At 37.1% G+C, this 16271-nt stretch overlaps 1 protein-coding gene across 21 annotated transcripts in view; it reads right to left on the minus strand.

The window, feature by feature from the left end:
* FAM135A (family with sequence similarity 135 member A) overlaps positions 1-16271 on the minus strand; it is a 119902-nt gene that overhangs the window by 101418 nt on the left and 2213 nt on the right. For 15 of the 21 annotated variants that reach the window (XM_082474089.1, XM_082474072.1, XM_082474078.1 and 12 more), the window contains exons 2-3: positions 2042-2131; positions 515-630 (exon numbers count right to left, since the gene is read on the minus strand). The exons of 1 other annotated variant lie outside the window; for it this stretch is intronic. In XM_082474089.1, the coding sequence (XP_082330215.1) occupies positions 515-591 (77 nt within the window). In that variant the 5' untranslated portion in view covers positions 592-630; positions 2042-2131. Of the gene's footprint in view, positions 1-514; positions 631-2041; positions 2132-10984; positions 11059-16271 lie in introns of all 21 variants that reach the window. 5 more of the 21 variants (XM_082474088.1, XM_082474092.1, XM_082474074.1 and 2 more) reach the window with 3 other exon arrangements.

The following is a 16271-nucleotide window of genomic DNA, read 5'->3' on the forward strand; positions in this document are numbered from 1 at the left end:
TGCACTCTCCTACTAAGAGGGTCTTTCACCTTATCCTCTTCCTATCAATCTTATCCATACCTTGATCCTATTCCTCCATTATGCTTTTCCTAATGTACGAGCCCAGAAAGATATCTTCCTCTTCTGATTCCCGGAGCACTTTCTATATATACTTTTTGAGGAGTCAACATTTTGTGTTCCTACAACATTTTGTGTTTTGTGTATATATGTTTTATTTTCCCCACACACTGTTAGCTTTGAAAAAGCAGAAATTAGATCTTAAACATTTTCATTAAAATCCTCTCAATGCTCAGTACAAATTCATAAACACATGTTAAATATACCCAGCATTATCATTAAATCCATGTGAATATACTCAAATATATATTTAGAAATAAAATTTCTGAGAAAATAGTTGAACATAGCTCATTGTTTTCCTTATATATGGTGGAACAAAAATATGTAATTAAATTTAAATGAAAACTGTACAATTTATCTTATGCAAAATATATAATTTTCACATTAAAATACAAACCCTCTCTGAAATAAATCCACATTGTAGAACTTGTTTAGCTCCACGGAGAATTCTACCATTGCTTGAACTTCAGTCATTTTTAATTTATACTCAGAAGACAAATCTGGTAACAGCACCTTGGTTAAAGAAGGGAAAAAAAAAATCATGAGAAGCACAATAAAAATGCCAACTTACAAAATCACTAATATTAAACATATTTCAGAGTATGAAACATAGGCAGGAAATAAAAATGAAGCTAATTAATTCAGTGCTCCTAAGTTAGCCTGACTCAACTATATAGCACCAGAATCTATACTCACTAAACATACTTACTAATGAAATACTTACTAACTAGCACTACTCTAGAAGATACGCCCTGTTAGAATGCATTTTCTAAGATTTGTTTCCCTTCGTGACAACTATGTGATAATAAATAATATAGCAAATTGCTAAAAGTAAGTTCTGACTTTATCATAGATAAAACAGTAACTTTTGAAGAAAATATTAAGCTACCTAATTATTCTCTTCTAGTTCTACATTGCATATAAAGGCAACTTCAGAGTCAAAATAAAAGAATTAACAGTCTTTAATTCCCATTTAAATTCATGAAGCTTTTTCTCTGTCAGGTGAAGTTCTTAACTGACTGTTCATTTTTAAATTCAAAAAAAAATTTTCCCTCATTACAAAAGCCTAAAGTGTTCATTTTCAAGAGGTTAAAAAAAATAGACAAGCAAAATAAATAAATAAATATTCACAATTCTATCCATTGAAATACATACTTTGGTATATATTCTTCATACGTGTGTACATTTGTACAATTTCTATAAAAGTAGGATCAAACTACATGTACATTTTATAACCTGTTTTACTTTTTTGATGAACACCTAGTTAATAACTTTCATACTGTGAATGTTATAATTTAAGCAATCTCCTGCTGTTGGGTATTTCAGTGGTTTCCATCTTCACACTATTTCAAAAAAGCATTATTACAATTATCCTTATCAGTGACACGTGCTTTAAAAAGCAGTTTGGAGTAAGAGAGTGTTGAAAGACAATTCTGAGAGTCTTGTGTTTCTGCATGTCTTGCAAGCAGAGGCACTGACTGCCTTTATTCCGTCCGGACTATTTTTCAAGGACATATGTTTAGCAAACAGTCGTAGGAGTCAGAGACAGTGTCTCACGCTGGAATTAAGGGCAGCTCTGTTTACTGCGCCATGTAATAAAGTCTCCCCTGAGGCACAAGCCAGCAGGCTCATTGCCCGTCATAAAAGATCTGGGTTCCTCGGTTCAGGGGTCCCCTCCATAGCTCAACCTACTCTTACGCAGGGGGCCTCATACTCTAGCCACCGCTATTGCCATGCCTATAAACTATCATTTTCTCTGATCCAGGAATCTCATGTCTCCTGCCCACATCCATGGCGCTGCAGCAGGCTAACTTGTTACTTTGCACGTGGGATAAATTCTCAGACCCTTCAGTTCTTAAAATAGTTCTTCATAGAAATCTGGCAAATATTTTGATCTATTATGAATTAAATGCCATATTCTTACCTCTGCTGATCAAAACTTCATTTTAATATCATTAAATAACCAATGTTGTACTTCCAGTTACTGATTCTTGCTAAAAAAATATTGTTCCCCCTATGAGAAAGAAAAAATAACATCTCAAACAAAATAGCAGACATAAAAATGTCCATTTTCAGGAAACCTATGCTTCGTTAGTTACTTAGTATTTTCAATTTATCTAAAAGATCCATATCCTCCATAAGGCTTAGGAATAAGTTTTAGAGATGTTTTCATTCACAGTTTCACATATAAATATTAACTATTATATCTTTGTTATGATTCACTTGTATATACTTCAAAGTACAATAATAAAGGAGTGCTTTCTGAGTCCAGTGATTCAGAAACAATCTTCATGAATACCCAAAACAGTATAAGCTTATTAATTTTTAAGATGTAAATTCACCATTTTAAATTATGTAATTCCGGAGTAATGTTCCATTGTATATATGTACCACATCTTCTTTATCCATTCCTCTGTCGATGGACATTTAGGTTGCTTCCACGTACTGGCTATTGTAAATAGTGTTGCTATGAACACTGGGGTGCATATATCTTTCTGAATTATGGTTTTCTCTGGGTATATGCCCAGTAGTGGGATTGCTGGGTCATAAAAGGAACAAAATTGGGTCATTTTTAGAGATGTGGATGGAGACTGTCATACAGAGTGAAGTAAGTCAGAAAGAGAAAAACAAATATCGTATATTAATGCATACACGTGGAACCTAGAAAAATGGTATAGATGAACCTATTTGCAAAACAGAAATAGAGACACAGACGTAGAGAACAAATGTATGGACACCAAGGGTAGAAAGGCGGGGGTGGGAGGAATTGGGAGATTGGGATTGACACATATACACTATTGATACTATGTATAAAATAGATAACTAATGAGAACCTACTGTATAGCACAGGGAACTCTTCTTAATGCGCTGTGGTGACCTAAATGGGAAGGAAGTCCGAAAGGGAGGGGATGGATATATATATATATATATATATATATATATATATATATATATATATATATAGTTGATTCATTTTGCTGTACAGTAGAAACTAACACAACATTGTAAAGCAACTATACTCCTATAAAAATTAATTTTAAAAATGTGTATTTCCCTTGGTGGAGTGATTTCTGAAACTTCACACACACACACAGATATGTGAAACGTGTGTGTATATATATATATACACACGTATGCTATGAGCTATTTAAAATATTTTGACGAAAAAGGTTGCCTGGATATGCTATGGATAGTTTTTTCACACTCCAAATATTTATTGCTTAAATTTTAAAAAAGTCTTTCGCCCTTGGTATAATTATTTAGGTACTAAAAATGTTAAAGACCACATTCTCTCTTCTTCATACATTTTTTTTCTTCTTTCCATCATACAGATATAGACTTTACCACGTTCCATAATTGTTATTTTAAACCTTAATAATCACATCAAAAGATTTTTACAGTAACTATTCCTAAGGAGATCAAAACGATACTACCTTTATATAAGATATGCCCCATCTCATGGAAGTAGCCTCTTCTCTAAGACAGCTTCTCCTGTACATATATTCTTGTGTGCAGGGTTCAGATCATGTTCCAGCCCTGTGACTCAAGTTTGCTTAGGTCTCTATGCCTTAACTTACTCAGATATAAAACAGGTATTCATTCATTCAAACATTTATTGAACATTTACTATAAGCTAGGAAATGCAAGAGATCCAGGCATAGCTAAGTTCCCAACACCTCAAAGCGCTCACTAGCCACCAGGAAGAGATAAATATACATAAGTACAGCACAATGGTTAAAACAAGGCTGAGGATCTGAGCCCAGATCCAACATTCTGGTAGTTACCCCTCTAGTGTCTTCATTTCCTTCATGGAATATAGCATCCCTACCACCTAAATTAGTAGGCCTGTTATCTAGGGAAGAAATAAACTTTTTTCTCATTTAAGCCATTTTACTTTTGGATCCCTTTACAGCAGCCTTTTCCTTAACCCAGAAATTAATACCAAAATTAAGAGTACTGCCACAACAAAATCCTAAAATATGTGGCACTGGCTAAGTCACTGGGTAGCAGGCAACAGGGAAACATACTACTAGGATAATGGTGACCTGGTTATAATGGAGCAAAACATTCCATAAACTGTTGCCTACCCTAACTTACAGAACTTGGTGCCCATAAAAAACCCAGAACTTCAGGGAAAGTAGGTGAAAAGAACCACAATATTTGTGTGTGTCAGTGGTTCTTTGCTGCATTTACTCAGGCAAGAACTGGCCAGTTTGCAAGGTAAGATGGAAGGAAATATAGAGATGTGGGTCCTTAGTACCCGCATTATCAGGAGATAAGATTATTAGTACTTTTCTCAAAGACTTCTATTAAGACTTTATTTTTCAAAACAAACAAATTTGTATTGGTGCATAGTTGATTTACAATGTTGTATTAGCTTCAGGTGTACAGCAAAGTGATTCAGTTACATATACATATTCTTTTTCAGACTCTTTTCCGTTATACTTTATTAAAAGACATTGAACATAATAGTTCCCTGTGCTATACAATAGGCCCTTGCTGTTTATCTATTTTATATATAGCAGTTTTTGTATCTCCTAATCCCAACCTCCTAATTTATCCCTCCCCCCTCTTTCCCCTTTGGTAACCATAAATTTGTTTTCTATGTCTGTGAGCCTATTTCTGTTTCGTAAATAAGTTCACTTGTAACATTGCTTTTAGATTCCACATATAAGTGATACCATATGATATTTTTCTTCCTCTGTCTCACTTACTTCATTTAACATGATAATCTCCAGGTCCATCCATGTTGCTGCAAATGGCATTATTTCATTCATTTTTTATGGCTGAGTAGTATTTCATTGTATATACGTACCACATCTTCTTTATCCATTCATCTGTCAATGGATATTTAGGTCATTTCCATATCTTGGCTATTGTAAACAGTGCTACGATGAATATAGGGGTACATGTACCTTTTCAAATGATGGTTTTCTCCAGATATATTCCCAGGAGTGGGACTGCTGGATCATATGGTAATTCTATTTTTAGTTTTCTGAGGAACCTCCATACTGTTTTCCATAGTGGCTGCATCAACTTACATTCCCACCAACAGTTAGGAGGGTTCCCTTTTCTCCACACCCTCTCCAGCATTTGTTATTTGCAGATTTTTAATGATGGTCGTTCTGGCCAGTACAAGGTGGTACCTCATTGAGGTTTTGATTTGCATTTCTCTAATAATTGGCAATGTTGAGCATCTTTTCATGTGTCTATTGGCCATCTGCATGTCTTGTTTGGAGCAATGTCTACTTAGGTCTTCTGCCCATTTTTCGATTGAGTTGTTTGTTTTTCTGTTGTTGAGTTGTATGAGCTGTATATTTTGGAAATTAAGCCCTTGTCAGTTGCATCATTTGGAAATATTTTCTCCCATTTTGTAGGTTGCCTTTTCTTTTTTTTTTTTTTTTATGGTTTCCTTTACTGTGCAGAAACTTGTTAAGTTTGATTAGGTCCCATTTATTTATTTTTGCTTTTATTTCCATTACTCTAGGAGATGGATCCAAAAAAATATTGCTATGATTTATGTCAAAGAGTGTTCTGCCTACGTTTTCCTCTAGGAGTTTTATAGCATTCAGTCTTACATTTAGGTCTTTAATCCTAAATGTATATGGTGTTAGAGAATGTTCCAATTTCATTTTTTTTACATGCAGTTGTCCAGTTTTCACAGCACCACTTATTAAAGAGACTGTCTTTTCTCCCCTGTATATTCTTCCCTCTTTTGTCATAGATGAATTGACCATAAGAGTGTGGGTTTATTTATGGGCTTTCTATCCTGTTCCATCAATCTATGTGTCTGTTTTTGTGCCAATACCATACTGTTTTGATTACTGTAGCTCTGTAGTATAGTATGAAGTCAGGGAGTGTGATTCTTCCAGCTCTGCTCTTCTTTCTCAAGATTGTTTTGGATATTTGGGGTCTTTTGTGTTTCCATACAAGTCTTAAAATTTTTTGTTCTAGAGAACCCTAAAGATGCTACCAGAAAACTATTAGAGCTCATCAATAAATTCGGTAAAGTTGCAGGATACAAAATTAATATACAGAAGTCTGTTGCATTTCTACAGACTAACAATTAACTATCAGAAAGAGAAATTAAGGAAACAATCCCATTTACCATCACTTCAAATAGAATAAAATGCCTAGGAATAAACCTACCTAATTGGCAAAAGATCTGCACTCTGGAAACTATAAGATGCTGACAAAAGAAACTGAAGTCAACACAAACAGATGGAAAGATACACCTTGTTCTTGGATTGGACGAATCAATATTGTCAAAATAACCACACTACCCAAGGCAATCTACAGATTTAATGCAATCCCTATCAAATTACCAATGGCATTTTTCGCAGAACTTTTAAGACTTCTTGATGAAACGAAAGAATCTAGCGCTGTGGCTAAGATTATATTTTAGGCTGCTGCCATCCCACTCCCCCAATGCCTGCTGTTTCAGATGGCTTCAAGACAGTGGCCATTAGAATGAGATAAAGTGGTCAGCACACAGAGAGCAGTAAATAAGGCAGGCTTAAGAACTACACCAGGAAACAATTTTGGTATAGTCACTGGCACCAGAACGGAATGGAGACAAACATAAAAGACTCCTACTATATTTTTGAGAGAACTGTATTTGTCAGAGAAATTATAAGCTAACCTACAAACACCTGTGACCATGTCACTTGCAGGATAGCAAGCCTGCAGTAGCAGGAAACTGACTATGAAAGCTATATACCCTCCAAAGTTGGGAAATTTTCAATACCAACTTCAGATGTGGTCATGGAGGTTAACATAAGGAAGAAACACCCAGACAGCAAAGTCAGGGGTCATAGTGCAATGAATATAGGCATTCTTACCAGAAAGCAGAACTAAGGATAATAGATGCTACACCATTACTGCCCAGCATTACTCTCAACCAGAGACCTCTATGTGTCTCTCATTGTTTACTTACCCAAATGGAAAATTTTATTATTCTTTTCCTGTTTCTGATCCACCATGATATGTTCAGTGTATGTGGGAGGGGTAAGGGAGGAACAAATAACTGTTTTGTCTACAGGTCACTGGACTTGCGGATCTGACAGGAAGTACTGATCCCTTAGTTGGATTAGTGCAACGAGAGGACTGCACCTGGGTTGTCTCCTTTGGGGAAGGGAGCTGGAGTGTTTTCAATAGGTAGGATGAAGGATACACATGGATATTTGGTGCCGAACTGCAAGACTGTGGTCAACTACTTGTCACTTCTGTTTTCCTCTTCCTCACTGCTGAATGGTCACCCAGCCGGAGACTACGTCCCCGAACCACCCTTGAGGCAAGCGTGGCCAATCGATCCTTTCTGTGGACCGCAAACTGAAGTAATATATGCAATGTCTGCCTCATTTGTTTAAAAGGAAATTCTTTGCCCTGGACTTCATTGCTTCCCTTTTTTACAGGCCAGAATACCTTCTTAATAGTGACCCAGTATTGACCACACAGATTAGGACAAAACCTGAAGAATGGTAAACAGAAAGATGGAAAGATTCTGGATTCCTGAATGGTTTCATAGAGCACAGATGTCGAACTTATCTAGGCTGTTCAGACTTTTATGTCTTATAACTCTTTATTACAGCAACTGTACCTAACCTATACCCTAAGTAATACATCCCCCCTCCAGGCTATTTTCAAAGAGGAAGACAGATGATCCTTTATATTATATATTACATATATTAATTAATAGTTATGTTATATAATTATATACAGTAATAATATAAAATGCTATATAATGACATATATTATTTGAAAATAATTCAAATTGTCTCTCTTTGTTCTGATTCAAACCCCCGACGGCTTCCCACCACATTCAGCAGTAGTGCCTTACAATGGATTGTATGACAACCTTATAGAATCTAGATCTTCCATCACTTCTCTGTTCTCATCTCCTACCAGTCTGCCCACTCCAGTCACATGGTTTCCTTGCTATTCCCCACACACACCAAAGAGATTCCTGCTTCAGGGCATTTGCAGTGGTTCCCTGGAACACTCTTCCCTCCAGAATATCCAAATGACTCACTCTACTCCTCCTAGTCTTGATTCAAACGTTAACTTCTCAAATAGGCTTTTCTGAGCCACACCCTCTAAAACAGGACTCTCTCTCCTGACACACCCTATCTCTTTCCTCCTTTATTGTTTCTCCTCAGCACTAATCTCCATTTAACAAACCAAAGATTCTACTTAGTAGTCTTCATTCTTTCTCCCCAGTAAAATGTAAGCTTCATGAAGGCAGGAAATTCTGACTACTCTGTTCACAGCTGTACCCCACTGCCTGCCACACGGCAGGCACTTAATTTAAGCTTTTAAGGAACACTTAATAAATTAGCTTTAAGTATTCCATAAATATTAACTACTAGTATTTTTCTATTTAAACCCAACCGACTTGAAAGGAATCATTACACTGATGTATTGAAAACAGTCTTGCACGAATAAACTTTTATGATAAAATTCCTTTACCAGTATAAGTCCAAGATCTGTTAGCAATTTCCTTCACTTTTCCTCTCACATCCTGCTGTGCTTTTTGTTCTTTTGTTGATGCCTAATTTTCCTCAATTCATCCCTTTTTACTGATTATTCCCTAAGTAGAAACATATGTGTACAGATATATACAGAGTAATACTGATAAATCTATTTTTCATTCCCCCCCAAAAAACAAAAAAGAATTATTTTTATTTTTATATGTTGGTAGAAGAAAAAAATTCAAAGGAGAAGAAACTAAAGGAAAAGAAGAGTAGGCAAAAAAGAAAGGAAAGAAAAATTCAGAGCGCTCTCAGAGTCCAGGAGGATCTGTGGGACCCTCTCCTCATAAACCGCTCTTCCCCATTACAGGGAGTAACTGCTACTAAGGTCCACACAATCCTTGCTGGCCCAGCACCATCAGAGGCTTCTAAATTTCCAAGTAGATATTGAAAATGTTTTCCCTAAAGGTTTTCACCTAAATTTCTCCTAAATTTTAGATGTTGCCAGCTAGTTAAAAAACAAACACAGACAGAACAAAACCTGTGTAGTGAAAATCAAATTCCTCTACAGGAAAAATTCATTCAAAGTTTGCAATGTCTCTGACTTCCACAGATTCTTATGCCACTCAGTTCATGAGGTAAAGAATCTTTCATGAAACAGGGAAATCCTGGCCTGTCCTCTCTCAAGGAGGAAAGAAATTGAAGAGAGGAAGCCTTTCCTTTTACCCAGACGTGCCTGGGAGACTCTCCACTGCCAGGAACTCCCTGCACCACTGGAAGCTGTGAGCTTCACGGCCTCTTGCACAGTCTGCTAGACAGCTCATATCTGTCACTTTCATCTGCGCCTCTGAAGCTATGGGAACCCTGGCTTACCTGAGACTGTCCACTCTGCTCTCCTGGCCTTGGCAAAGTAGCCTAAACAGAATAACTTGAGAGGTCTGTTCAAGAAGAGTCCCTGCCTGGGCCATTTCCTAGGTCCCTAAGAAAGAACTGAGCTGTGTAAACTACAAACCTCAATCCAAAGATGCCACAGGGGAACCTCAAACAGGAACTGCCCCTGACACTAAGTGAGAAACTTACGCAGAAAGGCTCTTAGGTCTGAAGAGGGATTTCTCTGACAGTCAAACCCGACAATCCCCTGTAACATCTCAGGGAAAGGCAGCCCATTCCCAGAGGAACGCGGTCACCTGTCAGACCGGAAGACGGCCTTGGCCCTCAAGAGTCGCTACATCCCACATGGCAGCCAGCAGCCACAATGGCTACTGAACAACAGAAATGCGACTAGTGTGACCAAGAAACTGAATTTAAAATTTTTAGTTCGTTTACATTTACATCCAAACACTGAAGCAGTGTAGACATTTTTTTCATTAAACATAACTTTATTGTTTTCATAGGGCTGTATTTTACTTTAACTGTTAAAGATGAGTGTACTGAGATATACTGTGAATGTAAAGCACACACTGGGTTTCAAAGACTTAGTACAGAAAAAGAATGTAAATATCTCATTAATATGTTTTTTATATTGATCACATCTTGAAATAATATTTTGGATAAATTTTTATTTAATAAATTTTGGATTAAATAAAATATACTATACAAATTAATTTTATCAGTTTGTTTTTATTTTCTTAAATGTAGCTCCTAGGACATGTTTAATTACACGTATCTCACATATTTCTCCTGGATCTTAGTCTAGGAATGCCAAGCCAACTCCTTAATCACTAGAGTGCACAGTAACTGCCCCAGAAACAGTGCTGGGTGCATAAGCACTGTGCCTAGCTTCTAAGACCAGGGATTCTCACACCCATCGGATCAGCTGAGACCTCCGGTATCCGCAAAGAGGAGTCCAGGTGTGGATACCTGGAAAAATGTGGGAAATGCTCCTGTACCACCAATACCCATCCTGAAACAATAGCTAAACATTTTGAGCTCAGTCTGAACTCCTGAGTGTTTCAGAAACCTAAAAGAGGACACAGAAATATCTGAAACTAAGAGGCACAGTTAGTTCAGAGGTTCCTTAAAAAAGACTAGAGACCACAGGCGATGATGAGATCCTTTCTCAGAAATCAAAGAGCTAACAGTCTTGACTCTTGAACTATGAGCCCAAAATAGATGTTCTGAGGATATTCTTTCTCCTAAGGCCGAGGGTAAAGAAGCTGAACAAATTGGAGATTCCAGACACTCCCTTTGTCAACCTAAGAAATAAAGGCACCACTTTTATCAATTATGGCGCCAATGGCTCCAGCTTTTGAATTTCATTCCCAAGTCAGCAGCCATGGGACAAATGGGTTCAGAGCCTGTAATACTGACCGTCCAAATAATGATGCCCAATTGTATGCAGATGTTAGGTACAAAAGATACCACATAAGATAAAAAATACCTATGGACCAACTTACCCTTAGAAAGGCTCCATGTTGGCAATCAGTACATCATTTCTCAATGAATAAAGCACATTCACTTTTTCTTCTAGCTTTAGAAAAAAAAAATCACTGATTCTTCAGATGAACACTAGATAATGTAGTAAACTTGCACTGAGGGGCCATAGTGTACAAAAATCTATACATCTTTAAATGTTCACACTCAATGCAGTGAGATGCTCACATTATGATAGACACTTAGGAAGTGATACCAAATGAAGGAACATCAAATTCAAGCCCAACCAGATGGGGGACTCACTCTATGACAGATATCTGGGGACTGAGACCGACATTTGGGATCTGGGCCCAGTGAAGGGAAGGGCATCAAACACGTACAGTTAAATTCAAGTTTGTTAAATAGGAATACGATGGGAACAAAGAAGTCCTCTAGATCTAGAAGGAGGCTAACTCAATCCATTTAATACTAGTCAATTTTGAGTCCATTTTTTTGGGCCTTCTCCCATGAATACACAGGAAGCCCCAAAGAGGGGCACCCCAAGAAGCCTTCAGAATGCTGTTCTCATAACCTTGCGAATAATACAAGATTCCTGTAACACTCAAGTTCTGTAGCAAACCAAGGAGAGTAGGAAGATGCGTCTCTTGGCGAAAGTACGCTCAGCCGCCACCTTTCCTAAGGACCACTCACCTAGGGCCCAGCAGAACTCCAGTCCGCAAGGGTCCGGCCCTCACAGTCTTTGAGCTAATCTTGACCAAGTCAAACCAGACAGCCATAAACTGAGAACAGCCAGCCAGTGACGTCTGTACTAGTCTTGCACCTCTCACCCTGCTTTCTGGTGTAATTCTGGCCACCTAAGCCGGTTAAGTCTGCATTGCTTGGTTCAGTCTAAATATCTGGCCTATGCTCTTGTTTCTTGATTTACATTCAGGTCCTTTTAGGACTGGCTGAGGCCTCGACACCCTGCCCAGCTCTGGAAGCTCCCTATTTCAGGGGCTAAGCATGCTATGTCCCTGGATTATACCCTACTCTAAAACAGCCAAGCCACCCGGCACTCTCTTGACTCTGAGGATCACCACCACTCAGATGGCGTCTAACCTTCTTTTCGCCTCCACGATTATTTGCACACACAACACCCTTTCATCAGTGACATCTCTCATCTTAAAAGGTGATTATCAACGAAGATGAGCTTAAGAGACTCGCTAGAGTAAAGGGGACACGTAAAGTGAGGGAAATCACCGGTCTAGAACCTTTTGCTGCTACGCATCACTCATCAAATCGAACTCCTGGGCTTCCCTGGTGGCGCAGTGGTTGAGAATCTGCCTACTAATGCAGGGGACACGGGTTCGAGCCCTGGTCTGGGAAGATCCCACATGCTGCGGAGCAACTGGGCCCGTGAGCCACAACTGCTGAGCCTGCGCGTCTGGAGCCTGTGCTCCGCAACAAGAGAGGCCGCGAGAGTGAGAGGCCCGTGCACCGTGATGAAGAGTGGCCCCTGCTTGCCGCAACTAGAGAAAGCCCTCGCATGAAACAAAGACCCAACACAGCTAAAAATAAATAAATAAATAATGTAGCTATTAATTTAAAAAAACGAACTCCTGAGGGCCACATACCGTACTGCACTAATTATAGAAATATTTAAGAAGAGAATAGAGTACTAAGTTCTTCTCTTCTGGGGAGAGGGTAAGAGGGAAATCCTCCAAAGGAAAGATAAGCAGAATAGCTTGATAGACAAATTATATTTTAAAAAGCTATACGTTTCCCTGTTGATACCAAATATAGACCAAATGGCAATATCAAATACAAACCAAATATGAACACTCAAAACTTTTTGGATTACTTACTCTTATACCAGTAGCTTTTATTACTGCAGCTAATTCTCATAAAAATCTGAAAGCACTATTATTACTCCATTTTACAGGTGAAGAAACTAAGGAGCAAAAAGTTTACATAACTTATCCAAGGTCACACAGGTAGAAAATAATGAAAAGAGGACAAATACCTCAAAAGTGTCAAACTTCATGGCCTATATTTAAACTTGTATAATTCTAAAGTCCACACCTTGTTTTAGGAAATAGATTCAGTAGTCATCAAGCCATGAGATAAATATGCCCCTACTACAAGAAAACCTGAAATCAGAACGCAATATTGATGAAAAAATTACACTTGATAAATTAACTATATTCAATTTTCCATGTAATTAACATTATTCCCTAATCATGAAATCTTCAAATTCCTCACATCCACAAATACAAAATCTGAAGTTTAAAGGCATTGCTATCTTCTGATTTCTTAAAAATTTGGGTTTAAACAGTTGTGTCTAATAAAAGAGAAATATATTATTATTACTCATCTTAGAACTGACACTTAGATTAAGAAGCACTCTCAGAACATTGTTAATTTTGGATAACTGTATTAATATGATAGAAAATCCATAGAAAAAATAATTTTTAAACATAATGTAGAAAGAACGTTAGTAACTTCTGAGAGTATTTCGATGATTGACTTACTACATGAATGAAGTAAAGAAACTGAGAAACAACTTTTCTTGCTCATTATGGGACACTTGGTAAAAGATACTTTTGACATTACATGGAAAATCGGATTTAATTTATTAAGAGCAGTTCATATAAACTTTTCAGTTGTATATGCCACAAAACAAACCTGCCAGTAACATAATAGAGAACGCCTTTGAATATATCATGTATATATCTTAAAAATCCCAGAATAGCCCAAAGTACCAAAACTAGTTACTCCTTTTAACATAAAGAGAAATTCAGAAAGAACCACAATCATTATCTATTACCTAGTTCAGGGATCTGCCCAACATTCTGAAAATATTTCATCTTACTAGTTATCTCAACAGAGAACAAAACTCAGAACGAGAACAGAAAGTACAATCCTCTCTCTGAAAAATATTCCAAGAAACTAACAATGTTTTCTTAACAGCTTCTGCTTTCTTGCTTTCTTCAGTATACCGTTAACTTTGGTAACAGATCCAGGTAACCTGGATTCTAATTCAGACTCTCTAAGCCTCAGTTTTCTCAAATGGAAGTAATATTTATAATTCCTAAGTCAAAAGGACCTGACACTTTTATATTTCCATTAAGAAAAAAGAGGTTGTTATTAAATTTAGCACATCACTGATAACCAAGTATGAACCTGTTAAAAGTGGCAATCTTTGAAAATAAAATGGTAAAACTCACTGTGAAGTCGTTTCACTCTATTTCCCTGAAAAATCTAGACCTACCAAACAACTTGTGCTCTCCAATTTTTCTGAAAATCCCCTGGGCCCATTAGAACACTTTTTTCTGTATTACCACTCTGCTTCTTACTCACATTCATTTCTAAACCTTCTTCCTGACAACTCAAGCAAAAAAAAAAAAACGATACACTACTCACTTCAGATCTACATACTCCCATCTCCATCCATTTATTTAAACACACAATGAACATATCACAAAACTCACTTTTAAGCAGTTTTTTCTTACTTACTTTTAAAGCAGTTTTTTGATACTTTGAATCAAAGCAAAGGAAATCCTTGCCCTTTCTATCCCCTAAAGAACCTCCACTCTCAAGGGTCTACATCACAGCAAAGATAAAATATAAGACAACAGAAATTTATGGAAGTAACCAAAATCCTGTTAACTTTACTTTTTCAGTTTATGTAAATGTAACTTTACATTTTCAGCAAACATACTGAATGCCGCAGTGGCTGTTTCACTGCATATGAACATTAAACTAGTCCACAGTTCATGGCACATGCTACTAAACTTTTCACATAAGTCTGAAATCTAAAAAAAACATCTAAGTTGCAGTGATCTGGGATTTAAGCATTCAATTATACTCTTACGACATAGTCTAAAAGAGATAAAAATTAAGAGTCTATATTGCAGTTTTTGCCTGTGGTGGCCCTAAGCATGTTTAAATGATGAGGGCTTACTTTGCTTTTGGAAGATTAGTGGGTAGCCAGCCACCTGTTTACCCACGTATTACAGGGAGACACACCCGAGGTATAGAGGTTAAGCGACTTCTACAGACTAATGCCATGACTCATCATAAGAGTGTAGATCTTCTGATTTCTAGCCCTGTGCCCACTGTCCGCCATGAATCTTTATTTTAATTTCTAAGAGCACAGAATCAACTCACTATAAATACCAACAGGAATTTGTAAGAATTTATTTTAATGAATAGCTACCTAGAAATAGAAAGACTTGCCTTTGAAAGATGGGAAGACTTCCTTCTGAAGCAGCACTTATCTCTATTTGCATTGGAAAAATCATTTCTAAAATCTTAAAAGCTGAGGAGTTTATCACCGCCTACCATACACAATAACTGCTGGTTCTTCCAAAAGAGATGTGGTTTCACCACCTCAGACCCTAAACAGTGTCTCCTTCTACTTTTACCTCTCATACACCTTCAAATAAGGAACGACACATTTTTGTCTTGGTGCTTCCCTTCTGTACAACAGAAACAGAAAAATTTAATTCCTACCTGACATAGACAACGTAAGGAAGAATTTACTGTTTGTGGACTGCTTTGAGATGCCAGAATGAAATACATAATGCAGTTGCTGTTAGGCCCTAGAATAAACGCAAACTTCACTGAGAGTGACTGCTTCCGCAGATGCCTTCAAAATAAGATCCTACAACATCGTTTACACAGAGAGGTTTTTTGTAAGCCAAATCTTGATCACCATGGAGGAAAAAACCTCCACAACTGTTTAGAAAGTTCTTTTACCCAATTCAAAAAGTTAGTACTTCTGTCCCCACATGTTTCTCCTTTAGTAAGGACACTAATTCTGTAAGTTAGTAAAAACTATGCATTTATTACAGAGACCATCACAAAAACGATGCAATCAGTTGCAATAGCAAATGTATAAAATATCAAATTAATAACTAATTTTATTTTTTTTTAATTTGTTAAATTTCATTTAAGACTAGCTCTTGGACAACTGTATTTCCCGGAGGACAATAAAATCTCCAAATGTTAACCTTATGTTTGGAAGTCAGCCTTTATATTTTCATCAGCTCTGTCCTCAAGTGGCTTTTCTTGACATGTCAGGCAAACACAATTCTTAAAAATTAAAGCTTCTATCAGTAAGTGTAACAGGTTATTGCTACTGTCACTCTTTTGATGATACTTCCAGTCAGCGAAGAAAGAAAAGGAAGAGATTTTATTAAATTGTCAACTGAACTAAGTATACTGAGTGGATACCTGCTTTAGGTAGAAAGTAAAAGAGACTAGAACTCTTCAGAGATTTCATAAGAAGTAAAACGGATTGGCATTAAGAGCCTCGACCTATGCAAA

The sequence above is a fragment of the Balaenoptera physalus genome (assembly GCF_965194825.1).
Source record: "Balaenoptera physalus genome assembly, chromosome: 9".
In the NCBI taxonomy this organism is placed as follows: domain Eukaryota; kingdom Metazoa; phylum Chordata; class Mammalia; order Artiodactyla; family Balaenopteridae; genus Balaenoptera; species Balaenoptera physalus.